Raw genomic sequence first — 21,543 nt, forward strand, 5'->3', positions numbered from 1 at the left:
TCAATAAATCCGTAACTCAGCCTCGCTGTGCTTTTATGGGGAGTATAGTAAATTGGTCACGCAAAGCACTACCGCTTGGGAACAACAGAGAAATATTAAATAATTATTTAGGAGTAGACCTTACCTATCTGGTTTCTGCCTGAAGAATAAAATGCATTGACTACAGCTGCTCCGCTTATCCACCTATAGAAAACATAAGAACTTGTTACAAACGATACTGCATTATCTGATTTAATCTGCTCACCACAATAAAAGCATTATCACTGTTCCTAGATGAATCTTAACTTTCTGTTTGAAATATGATCAACAAATTAAAATTAGCTCACTAGGTGAGAGAGTTCATTGAAAGTATTTCCACTTCTTGAAATATAGGAATATATCCAGGTCTGCAATCTGTTTTTTAATTTGCATAAATTTTTAATGGAGGCAATTGACAGTACAAAACCCATTCTAATGTATCTCTTTGGAAACTGCAATGGATTAAAATTATATTGAAATGTGTTTAGCTCCGTGTTCCTGATACTAGGTAAACTATGCCAACAATTCTGGAGCAGTTGACAGAATATCGAAATGCAGGTTGCTAAAATTGCAGACTCTTTGTAAACTATGAATTAAATTTTTTTAAATTCATAGTTTACGAGGAGCCTTTTTGGGGACTAAGAGATCCCTTTGGCAGGTATTTAGTTTTGGGTAATGTGCCTCCTCTGATTATTGCCATTTAAAATTATTTCTTTAAAATATGGCATACCAGCTATGCGAGCAAAGGGATATTTTTGTATAATGACTGTAAAATGAAATTCAGGTGGTTCTTAAGTAGATTTGCCCGTGTATGCCATGAATTAGGCTCTATATTGAATCTAAAGATTTTATAAAATACAATTCCTGCCTTTGAAAACTCTAGTTGAGGAGATGATAAAGAGGCATAAATAACTATAATACAAGACAGAATGAGAAAAAAAACAACAACCCAGCCAGCGTTAAGCTAAAGGATGGTGCCAGTGTTCCAATGTCTTTCTGCTCAGATGTTACGAAGGCCGCACATCAATAATCACTGTTAAACACTTTTGTGCAACAGGAGTAATATTACCATCTTAATAGACTATTACACATATCCTCATATACTCATTGAAAAATGGGTACTGCTTGACTTCAGATACCTTCTTAAATGTCAGCACACATGCATACACTTAAGACAATCATATATTATTATCTAATGGCTGCATTGTAGTTATTGCACTTTTAGGGCAACAATTAGAATGGCAATTATTATCCTACTCATGGAAGGAGTTTATAGTAATTAGTGCAATGAGGTTAAATCAGAACTGTTTCCAGACCCTGCTTTGCAAGATAAGCGATACAAGGTCAGCACCCCTAAATCAGCATTTTAGCTACAATTTCAATAACTACTGTCAGATTTCATATGTGAGTCCTATTTTGATCTCTTAAAAATAACTCAGGGAGGGCGACATATAACAACTATCTGATAAATTCTAATTAAGCATGAATTCTGTCTCCAATAACATGACTAAGACATTCATATAAAGGATTTGGGACTTGAAAAGAAAATCCAGATAGAATCTCTGTGAATTTTTCTTTAGGAAGAAAATAACTTTAAAGATGGAGGGTGTGGGTGGGGGAATAGTTGATCAATGTGTTTCTTCTTTGGTTTGATATTGTTGTTGTAAACAGAAAACATTTTCAGACAGGATGGTGTGACAGATAGCTTAGTCCTCCCTAATTTCATCACAGCTGAGTCATCAATATTTTAATTTCTTGCAGGTTGTTGATTATAAGCATATAATTTTATTTATTTTAATTAAACTCCACCTTTTCCCACATGCTTTGTGGTGACTCACAACAAAAACATATACTTGTAATCCCAGGGGTGTTAGACTAAAATCTAGAGATCAGAAACTACATAGGACAGGTAGATTTTGTTTGTGTAACCCAAAAGATTATGAAACAAAACATTTGTATAAATAAAACTCAGGATCAGGGAAAATGATGTATTAGGACTATGTTTATATATATTCACACAGTTATTATGACTCAAGTATGGTTCAAGGTTGTCTGGCAGGAGGGGAAAAATAGGAAATGTGCTCATACTACTCCTGAGGAGAAACGCTGTTCCTTGCAGTGACTTTAGAAAGGTATTTCTGATGTGTCCTCAACATTCTGATAGCGTAGGAGAGCAAAACTTGCCACCCCCAAATGTCTATTTGGTATGAGGATTATTTTGTCTTGAAAACAAATCAAGGCCCAAAAGACTCAGGAAGAGACTTTGACCTGCCTCCTAACTGCCTAAAAAATTTTTAGATAGAGGTCCTGTTCCTGGAATAGAGCCATCACCAGAGGTAAGTTGAAAGAATATGGGCCAGGTGTGGTGGGAGAAACTTGACAGAGCCCAGAGGTCAGAGTCCACTCTGTATTCCATTGTCTCAGCATGACCCAGAGAACAAGTGTTTACCAAACACTTGCTTTTCCATCTCCATGTGAATTGCCCTCCTCCCCTTTGAAGTCTCCAGCCACTACCCCAATCTCCTTTTGTATCTAGCTGAAGATGGTACCTAAGGTGAGGGATTCAGCCATCCTGGCAAGTTACTCAGTTTTCCTGGGTCTCTCCCATATATACATGTTATTAAACTTTGTTTGACTTTTCTCCTGTTAATCTGTCTCATGTCAATTTAATTCTTAGACCAGCCAGAAGATCCTGGAAGGGTAGAGGAAAATTTCTTCCTCCCTGGTAATAGCAAATATGGCAGTAGATTTTATGCATAAACAGCTTATAATTATTAAAATTATTAAATTTCAATTGTTATAAAAATGAATTTAACATATTTTCAGGTCTCATTTGTTCAATTATGAACTTCTGATTTAGTGATGGTATACTCTGCATGGACTTTAATGGGTAATAACAAATAATATGCAAATTGCTGGTTCTGGACTCAGGCACAATGCTAATAATGAAATACAAAAGGTCCCAATTCAAAACGTTTTTGTTTTTTTTTAAATTATTATATTACAGAGGGAAGGAACTAGATACAGGAAACTAATGTTTCAGATAGCAACAGATCTCAGAAGTAGGACACAGATGAATGAAGTTTATATTACCCATCTCATGTTTATTGCTTTTGTAAAAATAAATGTCACACCTTTTGTTTTAGTGATTTTTCTGCTCTTCTGTTACATTACTTTGAGGGGGGTTAAGATTGCACTTTGATTAATGTTTGTAACTTTCCAGCAAGGAGGGTTTTACATATTAAAATGTCCACTGTGAATTACACCTTCACGAAAATACGTAGCTATTTATGACCACAGGACACTCAAATAAAATTAGAATTATGGTGGTTAGGTTCACAGAGCACTAGTGTGCAGTGTTTGCCTTTTCTTCCTTGAGATCATTCACAGTGCGTCCTCAGACTACCCCTGGGTAATTACCCAGATTCAAAAGTACAGGGCACTTTGTCCCTGGGAATGATCAGAACTTGAGGTACTGTGACTGGATCATTACATCTTAGTGTGATGATAACAGCTACAGACTCAATGTCTAATATTTGTGGTCAATCATGAAATATTTCACTATGTTACTATAAAAGCTAAATTAATAGGACAAAAAGTATTTTTCAAAGTAAATGGTGATGTAACAAAATATGTAAGTTCTTCTGATTTGGATGCAGCCTCCAAGTTTCAGGAGAAGCTTTCATTTATGGAAAACAGACAAATCTGACCGTGAATAGCAGCATAGGAAAGAGAAATTGCACAACTAAAGAGAAAACCAAGTATCCACTAACATAATGGATAGTGCAGGTTATCTGAAGATACCTTTAAAGTATGGAGGCCAGACACGAGCATCTCCTAGAGCAGGTATTGAACCTGAGAGATGGAGTAGATATCACCCTGTTCTTTGAATTCTCTTCCTGCCTCCAGTATGTGTGTAGGAGTATGGATGGGTGTGTGTGGTATAAAGTGAAGGGTGGGGAAGCAAGAAGTAAGCAAAGTTTATTTTAAATTTCTGAGACATAATTTTGTCAGGTAATCTTATTCTTCTTTTGGGGCATTTACAGTAGGACAAAGGGCCACTATAAGCAGCATTGCCCTCGAAGCTGAACTAACAATGTAGCTGGGAAATATGAATGATATACCCTTGAGAGGGGGACCAGGTGTGTTTCTCTTCTATCTCTTATTACCCTGAAGAACCTAAGTGGTGATGACATGAAAGAACAGAGACATCATTTTTACTGCAGGGAAGAAAAGCAGAAGTCTACAGACTGATCCTATAGCCTTATGGATATAATAAACCCACTGGATTGCAAAGGCACCTGGAATAAAACTTCCTTTGCTCACTCATGTGCAACTTAAAAAATTTAAGCAACAAAATCATTAATGCCCCTTTCCCTGAAAGCATTCAATTTCTTAGCATCTTGTGGCCTTGAAGCAACTCCTTTGACATCAGCAGTACAATACATTGGTTTTCTCTGTCTTCCTCAAGTACTTCTGGAAAGGAGAATTCTCATTTTGTAATTGCAGTTGCCACTGTAATGCTTTACATTTATTAATATTCCCTCATCAAAACTTAAAGCTTTTCTATATATTTTCATTCACCTTTCAAACCATACGAATAAGATAGATGACACCTCCAATTTTCAGGTGTAGAAACTAAGGCACATCATAGCTCGAACTCTTTTTCCTACTTACAGATTTAGCAATACAACAGGGAAAAGGATATATAAACTAGGGAGAAAGAGGACACTCTCATCTTCCAATCAAATCCCCTACTTCTAACATGTTGATCTGCATCACACATAAAATTTCATCACAAAAATGAATGCCATTTCCTTGCCATCCTCTTCTAAAATGAAAGTGCTCATTTTTAGACTGCTTCACATTTAGGGCTGCCCCTTTCCCTAAGAAGCTTTAGGATGCTGGCCTCTATGCCACCCTGAAGTCTCATCATGACCAGATCTTAACAACAATAGCTACTGTTTAATGAACACCTAAGTTACGTGGCAAGCACATTACACAACACAATGACCCACAAGGCAAAAATAAATGCTATTATCCTCAGTTTATAAAGGAATCATTGAGGCTCAGAGGTATTATGTAGGTTGTCTAAGTTCACACAGCAAATAAGTGGCAGAGGAAGAATCTTATCTCAGGACTGTGCACTCCCTCTAGCCCCCACCTCCCATCACTGCCCCGACTCCAGAGCACAAGCTCTTTCCACTGCTGCCTAAGGTACAATATTTTACCCAAAGGCAAAAGCACAGTAGGACCAAAGAGCCTATTCCACTGTTCATTGTTGTTGCATAAGAGTTGTTTACATGACTGAAGTACTCTGAGTGACTCACCTGATCCTCTGAGAGGTGAGAGCCAGGACTCCTATGCTGACATGACATTGGGAGAATCCACCTCTCTTTTAACAGAAAGCAACACAAATCACTACTCTAATTTTCTTCCTAGAAGTCATCAGTTGGTTGTGTGTGGTTCTAAGTTTGGCAGCAAGACTCCATCTTTTTAGTCTTCAATAACTCTGTATGTGTGTACATGCACGCACGTGTGCCCTCATGTGGGTCACGGGCCAAATTCAGAGAAATGCCCAATTCGGAACATATACGGGCGGGTGGATTTTTTTCTGTCAGAATTTTCTTTTGGTACTTGTTCTCCTGGTTAAGAAAAACCTTGCGATCTTTCAGGAAAGAATTGAAAGCTCTTACATCCTGTATAACTCTTAGCAATGATATAACGTGATGTTATAAGTCCATTGTTGTCTAACTCATTAGACAGTGACTCCATGAAGGCAGGGGTGTTCCATGTTTTGTTCTTTTTTAAAATTTTGGTAAGAACACTCACCATGAGGTCTATCCTCTTGACACGTTTTAAGTGTACATTATTGTTGACTTTAGGTACGATGCTATACCTTATTAATCTTGCTTAACTGAATGTTTATGCCTTTTGATGAACAACTCCTCATTTCCTTCTCCCCTCAGCTCCCGGTAATCATGATTCTCTCCTTTGATTTTATGAATTTGGCTATTTTAGATACCTCATATAAGTGGAATCGTGCAGTATTTATTTTTCTGTGTCTGGCTTATTTCACTTAGCATAATGTTCTTAAGTTCATCCATGTTGTTGCATACTGCAGAATCTCCTTCTTAAAGGCTGAGTAGTATTCCATTTCATATACAGACCACATTTTCTTTCACCTTTCATCTGTCGATGGAAACAAGTTGTTGCCACATCCTAGCTAACATGAATGGTGCTGCAATGAACATGGCAGTGCTAATATCTCTCTGAGATCCTGATTTCAATTCTTTTGGCTATATGCCCAGAAGTGGGATTACTGGGTCATGTGGTTCTATATCTAATTTTTGGAAGAACCTCCATATTGTTCTCCATAGCTACTGCACCCTTTTGTATTCTAACCATTTGTGCAAGGGTTCAAATTTCTCCATATCATCATCAACACTTTTTGTCTTTTTTTTTAAAAAAAAACAATATGCAATCCTAATGGTAGTGATGTGATAACTCACTGGGGTTTTGATTTGCATTTTCTTGATGATTAGTGATGTTGAACATCTTTTCATATACCTGGTGGCCATTTGTATGTCTTTTTTGGAGAAACGTCTATTCAAATTCTTAGCTCATTTTTTAATTGGGTTATTAGTTTTTTTGCTATTGAATTGTAGGAGTGACATATATTTTGGAGATTGACCCCTTACCAGATATGTGATTTGCAAATATTTTCTACCATTCCTTAGGTTGCCTTTTCATTTCTTCTGCTATGCAGAAGCTTTTAATCTCAATGTAGTCCCAACTGTGTATTTCATGGTTTGTTCTTAATAGTATCTCTAGGGCTTAGCACAGTGCTGGGAACATGATAGGCACTCAACACATATTTGGGTCTTGGCATATCAGTGGGTCCTTCCAAGCCCCAAGAGTACTGACCCTTCTCATCCTTGGGACCCTGGGAGGGTGGAGGGCACTAAGCCTAGGTGTTATGCAGGCTGTAGAGAGCCATGGAAACTGGAAGTCATGTACTATCTGGACATTGCCCTCTCAAGAGGGTTCACTGGTATAAAGTTCTAGACTTCTTTTGCAAAGTTCTCCCTGTTTAAACCTTTTAACTTTTATCTTCCCTCCCTACCTCTTCTTCCCCCTCTGAAAACAAAACCCTGCTTGGGTGCTAATTAAAATGCAGAAATGTTTTTAGTGGTAAAATGCATTTTGCTTATAACCCAAAAACATGTTGAAAAATTGCATAGTCTGTTGGCCTAATGGGAATCTAAAAGATGGAACTCTAACATTTTAATCTATTATAATATGTGTAGAACATGGGCACACCAGGGCAGATACTGCCATAGGGAATTAGAGTGACTTGTCCAAGTTTAGTTTATCTGTTATTCTGTCCTTCTGGCTGAGTAGTACTTGATGAGCCGAATAATCTGTTTTGTGTATCTTCCCCATACATCTACATCATGGAGAGTCACTTGTGTCCCAAGTCTCCAGCAGTCTGCGTGCCCACCCTGGACAGGTCCTATCAACTCTCCACCTGTGTGCCCTCTCATTTACCCACATAAGTCCTCTATAACTATTCTTCCTTAAGTTCAATGATACAGAGTTAGTTACAAGATTGAGTCTAGAAACATTAGTGAAGGGTAAATATCAGAAGAGATATTTTAGAAAGAAGTGAGGTACTTCCCTAACTCCCAAGAATATGTTCTTTTCCTCTTGGGTCACTTGATGTGGAGAAGCCAGGGAGTAAAACATCCTGGCTCTTGTCAAAACTTCACAGTAAGGGCCATAAAATTTTAGTGCTGGAAAGAACCTTAGAGATGTTACGAAGTCTAAATCGACCTGCTCATGTTATAAATAAGGAAACTTCATGGCTTTTAAAAGGCCATAGATAGTAACTGGCAGAACGGAGACATGAAAAAGTGATAGTAACTCACGGCAGTGGCAAAACTATGCTGGTACCAGCCACCCTGCTATTTTTGGTGGTGTTGGCCTTTCAGGAAGAACCACATAAAGCCACAGCTGTTGGGCTGCCAACCTCAGTACCAACACTCATTTCAGGGGCTTGCAAACATTCAATTGGCCCAGATTAGAAAAGACAGCAGACTTGAAGCAATGAAGAAGACAGAAATGAACCAACCATTTTGTCTGGTTTTGTTTTAAGTGAATTCTCTGTTCACCTCAATATTAATTTAAATGCTGACATGCTGTTTCCAGAGAAACAACAATTAGTAAAACAACAATTAGTTGTTTTACTAATAAGTAAAGGTTTAATTGTGGCTTAAAAAAGTGCTATCTTAGCACTTTGTTGTCTTGTAATAGCACCAACCAACTCTGCTTTCTATCAGCTTTCATTGCTGCTCACCTGCCTCTTCTACTAGATTACAGGCTATGAGTCTTACTCATTACTTTATCCTCTTTATCCTTACTCATTACTTTACTGTGCTATATCCTTAGCACAGTGCTTTGCACACTGTAGCTGCTGGATAAAATGTTTATTGAGCTGGCTGCTGTTAATGTCAGCTTGTTTTTATTTTGATGTACAACAGCAGGAAAGAAGCAGCAATGGAATAAGTCCTCATAGTTTACAAAATGCAACTCCACATGCTCAGTGGTCATAATTTACAAACACTGGCACTATCTGTCCCAATTATATTACAGAAAATTCTGTCCTGAGAAACTAACAAGATAATATCAAGTCTAAAAATAAGAAAAGGAATTCATTTTATTTTGTTCCTGTACATTGTTTCTTTTCAGAGGTTTACGTTTGTTCCATGGAGTCTAAGTGAATAATCATGTTACTGGCAGTAAATCATTTTAGATATATCACTAAGTAATTTTGCCAATGGATATTACAGTCTCAATTTAACATTATTACTATTTGATAACATGATGTGTTTGAAACTCTTTACAAACTGCCATTAAGTCCCCAGAGAACATGATGTTTGAGATAATTTTGGAAACACAAGCTAGGCACTCAGAAACCACATGAGCCAAGAGCCTTTTAAATTTAAACCTTTGTCCTTTGCAGTTGCCAGGGGCTCAAATGGGCAGAAGTCCTTTTAGCCAGATGATTAACTCAGGCATATCACATGCAGACTTCCGGACCTCCTTAATGTTTTGAATTTTTAAGCAGAGAGAACAGCAGAGATCATGTTGGACATCTTCACCAACAATGACGGTGAGATGCTTGGATGTGTCAATATTTACTTTAGTGGCTGAGTTCACTTTGTAAGCATTATTACAAACTGGCAATTTTATCAATCATTCACTCCATCATCATTGAGGAAAGGTCGACGTTCTGCTCATCAATGTTCAATCTCTGGTGACACAAATACACTGTTTCTGCTTTCAACAAGGCCTAGTCCAGCTAAATGTAATCAGATGTACTGGTGCTGTGACTAAAATGTGTGTAAGGGATAGCACAGGGACAAGATGAAGAGGATCATGTAAGGGGGTGCTATGAGTAAGGAGATAACGCTCAAGTTGAATCACACCATGTGTTGGTTTCTGTTAAATGAACAGGGCAGAAAGGGTGGCCCTGGTAAGGGATAAGGAGGAGGAAGAGATGCAGCGATGACTTTACAGTAATTCCTACGGGTGGAGATTTGGGGCAATGCTGTGGGGTAGGGTGACTCTAAAGGAATTCTGGAGTGCTGTTACAGGGAGGTACGCTGAGCTCTGTACACGTTTCATGAGACGGGCAAAACAAACGTATGGAAAGGTTTTCATCAGAAAATGACATGACTCAATTTGTGTCTTTAAAAGCTCTCTAAGGCAATAGCATGGTGAGTTAGCTGAAGGACTGTGAGATGATTGATGATAAGATTAGGAAAATATTATCATCACTCTGGTGAACAATGAGAAATGTCTGAATTAGGGCATGACAATGGAGATGGTTAAGATGGAGATCCACACCCCCTCATGCCTATAAAATATTTAATTAGCAGCTGGTGGATGTAAACTTTTTTTTTTTTTTTGAATGGGATTTGAAGTAGGTATCACTGTAGATATCAGAGATGACAGAAAGGGATTGGTCTAGGATGATGAACCCCTGGTTTCTGTCTTGGTAGCAATAAGATAGAAGTTGGAAACTAGGGGGATCAAGGGAGAAAGATGATAAGTTTTTTCTCAGAAAGGCAAATGCTGTGTTTGTAGGGTCAATGGAACACCTGCATGGAGATGTTTCATTGACAGCTAGACATTTGGATCTGGAGCGCAGCAAACAGACCTGGGCCAGATACATGTATTCAGGGGTCATAACGATAGTAGAAGATGCAAATAAGTATACAAGTTTGCCCAGTGAGAGCATGTGGAGTGAGAAAAGAAAAAGTCCTGAAGCTTACTATTTGGTTAACTGACTGAATTTATTTAAATTAATTGCTGCCTTGAAAATTTAATGCATCATCATTTCTCTATAATACCCTACAATATAACCCTACTATAATCAATAGCTTTTCTCATCTCTGTCTCCTCTACTGTGGATATGGACACCTGTTTGTCCTGCAAGACCCTAGGAGTGAGGACTTGAGCATCTGAAAATGTAATTCTCTGAGTTAACTGCAGGTTACATGAATAAAGTAGAAGCAATAGATGTTATCTGCCTGAACATACACAGTGAGGACTTGAACTTGATGCTATATAAAAAAGGAAAGAAAACATAGTGACTTTATTGCTATTAAGCAGGTACAAATTAAGTCAAAAACTTTCACTATAAGAAAACTCAGTAAAATAGGAAGAACTTTTATTATGCTGTAATCTACAGGGTACAGTCCTAATGATTTAATGCAATCACTGTCAAAAGTACTTCCAATATTTTGGAAGACAAACACTAAATTTTAAAGCTAAATTGCCAAATTAAAGATATCACCTTGTAAAAAAATTTCACAAAATTGAATATGAGCAAATATGAGTCAACACAAAAAGGAACAAACACTAACGCAGGGGTTCTGACTTGAGAAGGGGGCGTGGGACTTAAAAAGAATACCAATACCTGGGTCCCCGCCTACAGGTATGTACATCACAATCTAGGGTGGTGTAGAGTTGGGGAATCAGTACTATTTCTTTTTTTTTTAACTTTATTTTGTTTATTTTTTATACAGCAGTTTCTTATTAGTTATCTATTTTATACATATTAGTGTATACATGTCAATCCTAATCTCCCAATTCATCTCACCACACCCCCACCCAGCCACTTTCCCCCCTTGCTGTCCATACGTTTGTTCTCTACATCTGTGTCTCTGTTTCTGCCCCAGGTGACTCTAAAGTGCAGCCTGAGTTTTGAACCCTTGTACTCAGCATACAGGTAGAAGATAGGGAAGGAAGAAAAACTAGCCTGGTATGGCAGAGAAGACCTTATACATCATATTGATTTGTGATTAACAGTCAGAAGCTCACAGAAAGGATCCAAAAAGTACTACTGAGCTATGCATGCTACTGAGCAAATATTCATTTAAATATTATATACAATTGTCACTTTCGATTATCTACAGTAAAGAGAAAAAGACTCAGAGAAAGTCAACACATACGATAAAAAGGAATGAAAACTGCACACCATTTTACGAAATGACTATGGAGCTGGGACTATATTAACTTCTAAAGAAAACATCAAGCAATAATTCAACAACTATTTTTTAAATTATGAAGAAATCTTCTGGTGTCAGGTGGGTGCAGGTTATATTAGCTATTTTCAGAAAGAATATTCGATGATATTTGTATGTAGATATTTTACTCAGTGCTAACAACCATTAAGTGTAACTATATGTAGTTTTAAAGAAATAAAAATATTCAGACTTATAAGGATTCTCAAATTATAAATTTTCCCACAGGATATTATTTTTGATGACTTTTTGTTTGTTTCTAGAGATAGGACTGACAACCGATTATAACACAAAACATATGTGCCCATTCTCCGTCTTTCTTTCCCACCTGGGACACTAAACATTTTGTGACATTTGCTGTCTCATTTTTAGCACCAGACAATATAACATTTGCTCCAGTGAACATAGAGGTCGGCAAAAGAATTCAATCTCTTTTTCAGTGTACCTTAAGGGCTCAAAATGTCGTACAGGGATTGAAATAAACTGGCATTTCCATATTAGGAATTTTGTCCAACCTGGACTTGGTTTACTAATAGAAGAGTCCTGTTATCAAATAGTCCTTCTGCACTTTGTACCTTTCTTGGCACATTTTCCTCCTGGTGATACAGTTTATTATAACACGTCTTTCATACCCTCTGCTGCTGTAATGTAATGTAATACAATCAAAGTTCACCTTTGATTCTCCCAGTTCCCAATGACACCTGGACTTGGTATGGCATTGTGTCAGTTACCACAAAAATCAAACTAGTATATTTACTTTTCACTTGCTCACTCATTCATTAATTTAGTTTTAACTGAAAACCTCCTATGTGTTCAGCACTGTGCTGAATGGTCCCTTGCTCTCTAGGAGCTAAAAGCACAAGCAGTTCTAGGGATTTAAGTGCATAAACACTTATGTTGATAAATATGTTAGACACATCCATTTAACTGAAAAATGAACATTAAACTAATAGTTACTACAATGTACTAATGCCACTAGTAAGCAGAGGTTAAGAGCATTTGAAAACTACAAATGAGAGTGAGTCCTGATATCTCATATTTGGCTACCACAAGGTTGACAGAAGTGTTACCTGGAGCAATCTAGGAAGGGCATGGAGCTGCAGGATGATGGACCGATAGAAAACAGGTGGGGCTGAGGGCAGATGATAATGCCGTGTACAGTAATACAGCCTCAGAGAAGGCTTGCAGGAGCTATGGATTACTTAGGCTAAGGTGTTCTTGAGAGCCCTGTCCACAAACAAAGTAGAGGGGACAGACAATCATATGAGGAGAAACCGAAGGTAATCTAAGGACACCTTAATGAAAAAAGTTTAAATTTTGATTAAATCCCTGACTCATCTTTGGTATAGTCTTAGATGCTCTTAGAAGTACTCGATAGAAAGAGAACATGACAACTTGTAACATTATTCTAAACCAGGTTCTTTTAATCCAACAAGGTCCCTCTTCTGAATGAACATATTTTTAGAAAAAACTGGAATATACATACTCATCCTTGTCCACCTTTTCTCGAAGCTTCTTTAGCTGTTTATTTTGGCTGAACTTCAAGTTTTGGATTATGTTCTCAAAGTATTCGTCTTCCCTGTATCTCAACTATAGTGATTTAAAAGATTTGGGGAAAAATATTAAAACCGGTATCTTCAAAGTTTTTGCTAAATAACATTAAGAGATATTTTCTTACATTCTATCACTTAATAAAGTTAACAGAGAACACCAAAACTTGCCAAAGACAAGTTAAGTTCCGACTAGCTTAGTTCTATATTACAGATCACTGCTGCGCTGGCTGAATCACTACTTCAGTCTATTCTTTTGTAATTAAACGAAACTAAATGTCAAACAAGATTTTCTATATTGATATTAATCCTTACAGGACAGACAAGATAAAAGCATTCATATTTAGTACCTACTATGTTATAAGAACTTCATATATCACATTTTTGAATCCCCATAATAATCTTATGAAGATGGGCTGTTACCACCAATTTAAAGCTGTGGAGACTGAAGCGCAATTAAGTCACTTGCCCAAGTCAATGAGTGATGGAGCTGAGATCTGAACCCTAGGAGTCTGACTTTGAGCTTATGCTCTTAGCCAGCTAGTGAGAGGTGTAGCTGAGATTTGAACCCAAGCAATTCAGCGGTGAGGCTATGTGCTCAGCCATTAGACTCCTGCCACAAGGGCCCCGGGGACTCACATGCTACAGCCAGCTCATTTTATAAAAAGTCAAGCTTTTCTGCAAATGGAAAAAGAAAAGAGGACACTATGCCTTGCAAACTCCCGTGTTATGCTAGTAATCAACAGATTAGGAATCGCTGTCCTCCCCAGATCTAGGCAAGGGTCACCTTGTCACCAGGGTTTCAAGTAGTTGTGGTGACTGCAAGGTTAATGACAGGACCTTTAGCTGAGTCTGAAATCAATACTGTAGTGACTTCAATCAACTCTGTTTTCTTTTCATTGTTACATTACCAAAGGAGAATAAAATAGTTCCCCATTCTCAAATAGTAGATTTTTTTTCAAATAGAGAAGGCATGACCTGGTTTACCCAGTGGAGGAATAATTAGAAAGTGGAAGGAAAGCTGAAGATTTGACTTTCAGGCGTGTATAAAATGAGATAAGAAGCCTGAGTACTGCCTGTTCATCATTTAAATGTCTATGTCTTAATGCTCTTTAAAAAACACCAGATTTTTATCACTACTCTTAAAATGGAATATATGGAAAGCAAAATAACAAAACCAAATACAGACCAGCCCATGAAACAATAGGTTAAAACTAAAACAAACATAGTTCTGGCTTCAGTGTTAAAGGCTTAATATCAATATAATAAGACCTCTGGGTGTAGGCTATTTCACATAATTTCTGGCCCCCCTCATAGCTAGAAATGACATTGCCACCAGCCCCAGGCATCATCAGTGCAGTCTTTATAAAGACTTACCTCAAGGTATTCATTATTCAGTTTGTTGTCATTTGAAATAATCTCATCAGGATAGCCGATCCTTTCTTTAATTGCTAAGGCCTATGAAAATTAGAATATTGAATGTGAGCATGATTATGAACTTCCGAATGCAAACATTATAATTTGCCCTTGACAGCAGTTGAATGACCTGAGCCATACTGTTTACAAGACGACTATCTGACAACGTTTAAACAGAGATCTTTGCATTGGCTTTTTCCTGGAGTTCAAAATAAACAAAAAATAGTTCTGAAATTTAGCTTCTAATACCCTATTCTCATAGGCTACAGCTTTCCCAAGAAAACCAAAATGAAAACTGACAAGTCACTGTTCCACATGTATTGTACTTTTATGAACTTTTTCTCTGAAAGGCTTTTTTCTTCAATTTTACAGGAGGGGTAATATTTAGAACTTCCATTCTAGCAGCTTATAATTACCTTTCCACTTCACTGATTTGGCTGAGAAAACAGATGTGGGCTTACAGGTTTAATGCTAATATTCTTCCTAAATATTGGTTCCTGGAGTTTTTATGTTCTCCTTTGGTCTCCAGAGCTAGTGTACCTAACTTCCCGCAGTTAAATGAATGACATTAGTTAAACAAGTAGAAAACAGCGTTTTCCTTGTTATACCATCTCATGTTTACCACTACCTTACTACTATTTCTATTTTTGTTAGTTTAAAATTGCTTGCTTATTGTAAGTATTTCGTCAGTACCACTTGTTTACTATTTGCTATCCCTATTTTTTATTTCTCTCATTTTTCTCAAAGATAGTTGACTTTTGATTTTATCATAGCACATTGCTCTTAAATAATTTAACTAATTTAATATTTTCATGGGATATTAAGCTTGCATCTCTGAATTATTTGTTTTACCATCAAATGGATGTGGTTTTGTTACAAATCTGTTTCATAAGCCTAGGAGTTCCCCAGTGATCAGACAGATGTGTCACTAAAGCAGTTTGGCCAAGCCCATTTCCTTTCCATACCATCAGCCCATAACGAATCATCTCCCTCTCAATGGCACTTTATTTGCTAGAAGGTATTTCCCCAAAAGGTGTTCTAAGGGATACAAAATCTACAGAAATAAGAGGTACTACATGAAAAGGATATATTGTCAAATATTTGGGGTAGATACTGTGACAAAAACGTTAAGCAGGCTTCTTCATTGAAAGACTACTTAGAGTTTAAAATTAAGTAATTGTAAGTGCCCAATGGGATGAATTAATTTGTCTATATATTCATTCAATTTGTCTTCAAGGGTATACAACAAGCCAGGTACTTTGTAAGAGGCTGAGGATACAATGCTAGGCAAAAATTTCTACCCCTGGAGAGTTTACTATAAAGGTCAATGGTAGGCAATAAAATGAATCTTAACTCTCAAGTGTGATGTATGGTGCCATAAGATCACACCCTACAGGTATAGAACCTAGTCGAGGGTGGGATCAGGGAAGCCTTCCTGCAGGAAATGTTTCCTAAACTCTTTTTGACCATGGGAATCTTTCACAGAGCTCCTTGGCAGGTCCAGAGTTTCATGACACCACCTTGGGAAATGATTACCTAGAACAATTTGATTGGCTACCATCAAATAGTACCATGTTGTGATAGCTAGAACATGAAAGGAGCAAATCCAGCCTGAACTTCTGAGGACCTACAGAATTATGGAAAGATAGCTATACTGGGGTGCCAAATTCTAGACCTGACCCACTCAGGGCTCTGTGATAGCTGAAAAAAGATAATCCTTTCATGTGATCTAATCCTGAAAGAGAACTAGACTACAGCTTGATTCTCTTATTATAATAGATTTATGGACTCTTTCTGTGTTAGTTCAAAGAACGGTCTGTTCTTCCTGTTACCCTAACTACAGAGGAATAATCAGGCTGCATGTGAATACTGCTCATAAACACATACAGTTTTCACTGGACATGTTCCTTTTAGGTTTATATAGTTATCAACACAATGGCATAGTAAATTTAAACCTGAGATTTCCTTAGACATCTCACTTTTATTCTAATGCAAGATACGAAGAGTCCAAATAAAAGGTGCACAATGGGGGTAAATAAGAATAGTTATAAAAAGCTCCTTCAACATCCCTCTAACTGTAGGTCACCTTATAGTACTCAATGCACTACCTTACATTTGCTTGAATAGAAATTTAGTATTTTTCTCCCTAGGTCATTTAAAAAAAAACTAAATAGTGCATGCTTAAAAAAAATTTAGCTAGAAATTTACATTAAAGATTAGGGGATATTTTTAGATATTGGTGAGGTCTTTTAAATATTTTTCATAAAAGGAGGAAAAACATGAACCACTGATAATATCTTCTAATGCTTTCTTGTTCACACAAGATTTTCCTCTTGTTTTGTGAAGACTTCCTTTAAAAAAAAAAAAAGAGGAAAATTGGAGATCTTTCAAAGTTTTGAGCCAAACATGGAAAGTAGGAGCTAGTTACAAAGAGATAATAAAAGATGAAAGTCATAGAAAAAAAATTCTTCATCCCTGAAAAGTGTTCCTGGACACACTGCAGCTTGAAGGAGCTTGCTTTTATTTTACGCAATCTTTGAATACTATGTTTTCCCCAAATTTCTTAAAAGTTAATCTTTTCTTATAGATTTTTCTTTGATAATTCGCCCTGCCTTTTGCTCTTTACCTTTTCTTCAGCTCTCTTTTTCGTTTCAGCATCCATCCAAGTAAGGTCATCTAAAGTCTGAATAAAAACTTCCCGGATCTGTGCAATTAAATCCTCAACCTTAAACCAAAAGAACAGAAGGCAAATTTAGGCCATGAATTAATTTTTTCTAACACAAATTTTAAAAAAAATAGAGCTATAAGCTGTCTTTATATGATTCAATGATATGTTAATAAATGTAAACTTATAAACAAACTGGTGATCTAAACAAATGGATATATGTGGGTAATTATATTTTTAAAGCAACACTGCTACTATCAACACTAATGATTAAATAGGTCTTAATGCATACATTAATAAAAATCATCTTCAGAATGTATGGTTTCCATTATCACGAAAGACGAACTAACATAAAACACTGTCATTACTATTAGTAGTTTAGTTAAGCATGAGGTAGCATTTCAATAGATTCTTTCACCATGTCTTTAAGTTCCCTTGTCTTCATTTCAGTAACAATAAAAAATAAAGCACATGTCTTACACTTCAAATAAACCCTGGTTTACTTTCTGGTTTTTAAGAAAATACTAATTCTTAGTCAATTTTGATAACAGAAGAGATTACAAATGACTATATCATTAGAACACGTGACTGGGTATTGTGAATACATTGCTTCTGGAAAACAGACAATTGGTTTTGGGTTAAACAATATTAGGATCAGAAACATAACCAGACCCATGGGGGAGGGAGAATAAGATTTATTGGGAAATAATGGCAAATTGTGATTCAGAAGTTCTCTGCCAATTAATAAAATTTTAACCAAATGATGGACTATTGTAATTGCCCATCATTGCAAACACACGCTGATAGAGTATTGTGCAGAAAACATTACCACATGTTTACTCTCTCCAGGAAATGCCGCTTCCACATAGAGCCTTCCCACAGCATTTTCCATATTCCCATTGACATAGTTTGCACAACGTCTCCAAGTCGCTGTTTCTGATGTTGTGCCATAAAGAGCCTATGGGAGAGAAAAAGGAAATGGCATTTGACCAGGAGTACATGGCCGAAGCGTGGTAAGAGCACAAATTTCACAGGACTCTGTTCTTTATGTCTCCTAAATTCTTGCAATATTCATTGCTTCTCCTCACATGTCAGGATGTCCTTGCATAGGATAAAATGTAATCCAATTGAATTATTACTTACTATGATCTGGAAATAAGGTATATTTTCAGTAGCACGTCCTAGAAAAACTGTTGGCTATTGCAAGTTAATATCTTTCTAGACAGGGTTAGAAACAACAACCCTCTCCACCAAACAAACAAAATAACACTGTTGCCACTGTATAAACATAAATGTGAAGTAATATTCAATAAATGTAACAGGGGAGAGATCTGGTATACAAGAAAACACATTCCTGTTTTCTAAAGTTTTTGCTGAAGTTCCAGTACTTAGAAGAACTGCATGTGTACAAATTTAAGAACCAATAAAGGGATTAACTTACGGAAGGGAAATTTAGCAAAACACCATTTTTACATTCTCTAATTTAAAAAATATGTCTACGTTTTCTTTTAAAGGGTAAAAACTAAAAATTTCAATCAATCAGGGAGTTATTGCCTTTCCGTGACACCAACCAATACATTTGTGCGAATTTCTCCTTCCTCAATCCCTCCTGCCCTCTCCCCTCACAATAGGACGAAAATGATGATTCTTTAAATAATGCAGGTACAGTCTAATAAAAGGTCTTAAGGCTATCTCCAGGTAGGTATATTCTCAGGGGATTGTCCACATCAACGTAGTCCAACTGTCTGAATGTCTAGTATGTTATAAGCACCAGAAAAATCAAATTAATTGAGATAGATACCCCTGAAATTACTTTGAACACAACAAAAAACCAAGCTAGTATTCTTCCATGAACTGCTCAAATAACCAATACATGCCCTTCCCGGGCAATTCAATCACGGTGCCAGAGAAGACAATCATAGGACCACAGAGCACCTGAAAACTGGCTTTCCTAGGCAACATGGCTTAAATAGAGGCAACGTACCCAGCATTTGGCATTTTGTCTCTTGGCAAAGTTTACCACTTCTAGTAATGTACATGGCAAGCCTTCATAACCATGGATCGCTTTATGCTTTAAGTCTTAAGAAAAGAGAGATTTTTTCTTCACCTTGCGGAAAGCATTTCTGGACTCCTTGTAGGTTCGGCTGAGGCTGCTTACAAGATCCATTATGAACCGCCAGGACATTAAATTTTGAAGATCTCTGCATAAAAAAACCCACCACCCAGCAACAGAAAAGATGAGGCTGCAAAGCTTCTAAAGCGTGATATTAAATGTAAACTTTGGGAACATGGGCACTCTGACATACCTACCTGGCAGAATATTTGGTAAGAATGAGCTTAAGTTTGGTTAAATATTCTGGAGCATAAACAACCACATCTTCCTCATTTGGAATATTAATATTCACAGTTGACATGATTTCATTTGTGAAATTTGACCAGCTGAATGGCTGGAAAAAAGCAGGCACAAGACATTGAGTAATTATGGATTTCTCTTCTTGGGTCCAATTATGGTTACAGGGTCAGACATGGTTACAGTGTCAGTTGCATCACTATATAATTATCACAATAGTCAGTTTGATATCTGTTTGGGATTTTTCTCTAATTGCTTCAATCAATTTTTGAATAAAAATTAGTTCTGTAGCATAATTATTTAAATAAAAGAATTAAACCAACCATTTAAGAGCAAAAGCAAACCTTCTAAGTGTAGTGAACATATGCTAGAAATTAGGCTCAGTGTCAAATTCTTGGTCTAACCAATATGAAAGAAAAAGAAAAAGAAATTTAGCTGTAAACATAAAGTTTCCTAGGTTTATGCAAAAATTTAAATGGGTATAAAATGTTTCTCTCTTAAAGGTGGATATTAATAAACAATCAATTTAAACACAGTAATACATCTCAGTGGAGCTGGTGTTGTAAAATGAAAGCACACTCTTGTCCTAGCAGAGGTATAGTAAATGTATAGATACAACACAGATGGTCCAATGAAGATGAACAAAATGTACTTTAAGCTATCACTATTAGGTCTACTTTATGTTTCTACAGGAAACATAAAGTTTCCTAGGTTTATGCAAAAATTTAAATGGGTATAAAATGTTTCTCTCTTAAAGGTGGATATTAATAAACAATCAATTTAAACACAGTAATACATCTCAGTGGAGCTGGTGTTGTAAATGAAAGCACACTCTTGTCCTAGCAGAGGTATAGTAAATGTATATATACAACACAGATGGTCCGATGAAGATGAACAAAATGTACTTTAAGCTATCAATATCAGGTCTACAGGCATGCAGTTCTCACATGTCAGAAGCTGGATTTGGAGTTGCCAGAAGATGGAGTCTTATCTATTATTCTTTAAATGGGAATTGTGGTTATCCAACCACCAATGGATATAAGAAAAAACAGCAGAAGTGGAGATTATGCAGATCTTGCTGAAATGCCACATTTCAATGTTTGAGAATGTTTAAGATTACCAATATCTTATGCTCTGTAATTTTATATATATATGCCTAGAAGTATATAAATACACTGATCACTTACTAAGTGTGAGATGCTATGTACTTTTCTTGATTTCCTTTGGCAGTTTGGCCCATTATTTCAAAACATATTCATTAAACACTTATTATATTAAAAAGCTCTATGTAAGAAATTCCTAACTCAGTAGGTTATGCCTTTAAAAAGTCCTTGTTTTCAGCAATTAGTGACAAAGAGAATTCCATCACTGAATGTGGTGGTTTGTAGATTTTTCCATGAATGTTGCTTCATTACCTGATTGTGTGCATCAACTAATACATAGAATACATTCATAGCCTTAAAAGAGATTATTAAATACTAGCTAAGGAATTACAACTAAGCAAAAAGATGTCAATTGATGTTTATAAATGGAGCCTATAGATTTTTCTGTTTCTTATGTTCTATTTCTCCATTATTGCTCTGAACACCTCCATCGATGGCCTTGATGAGAACATGGCAAGTTCTATGAATAAATTATCCTTTTTCAGAGTTAAAAAGAAATCTGGTACTTATATTATTTGACTGTCCAAGTCCAATGGCTATATAATGGTCCTTCAGAAGGATTTTTGCTTTTAATGTTCCCAAACCCTTTTCTATGATAATTTCTAATATTATTACATAGCTGCCTTGAAAGGACTTTTACCTTTGAACTTCAAACTAATTAAATATAATTATGTCAAATAGTTTTTTTTCAAGTCTTTTCATGAAGTCAAATGGTTGATGTCGTCTAAATTCATTTTGATGTTCAATTTATTTCAATAAATTAAAAAATCATTAAATTTTAACAAAC

At 36.4% G+C, this 21,543-nt stretch overlaps 1 protein-coding gene across 6 annotated transcripts in view; it reads right to left on the reverse strand.

Annotated features, from left to right (window-relative positions):
• MME (membrane metalloendopeptidase) overlaps nt 1-21,543 on the reverse strand; it is a 91,811-nt gene that overhangs the window by 24,107 nt on the left and 46,161 nt on the right. For all 6 annotated transcript variants that reach the window (XR_014326242.1, XM_082840173.1, XM_082840174.1 and 3 more), the window contains 7 exons: nt 19,554-19,690; nt 19,351-19,444; nt 18,073-18,201; nt 17,205-17,303; nt 14,540-14,620; nt 13,099-13,202; nt 125-183 (listed from right to left, as the gene is read on the reverse strand). Coding sequence is in view for 5 of the 6 variants with exons in the window: in XM_082840173.1 (XP_082696299.1) it covers nt 125-183; nt 13,099-13,202; nt 14,540-14,620; nt 17,205-17,303; nt 18,073-18,201; nt 19,351-19,444; nt 19,554-19,690 (703 nt within the window). In the remaining variant the exon portion in view is untranslated. The remainder of the gene's footprint in view (nt 1-124; nt 184-13,098; nt 13,203-14,539; nt 14,621-17,204; nt 17,304-18,072; nt 18,202-19,350; nt 19,445-19,553; nt 19,691-21,543) is intronic.

The sequence above is a fragment of the Leucopleurus acutus genome (genome assembly GCF_964270905.1).
Source record: "Leucopleurus acutus genome assembly, chromosome: 5".
In the NCBI taxonomy this organism is placed as follows: Eukaryota; Metazoa; Chordata; class Mammalia; order Artiodactyla; family Delphinidae; genus Leucopleurus; species Leucopleurus acutus.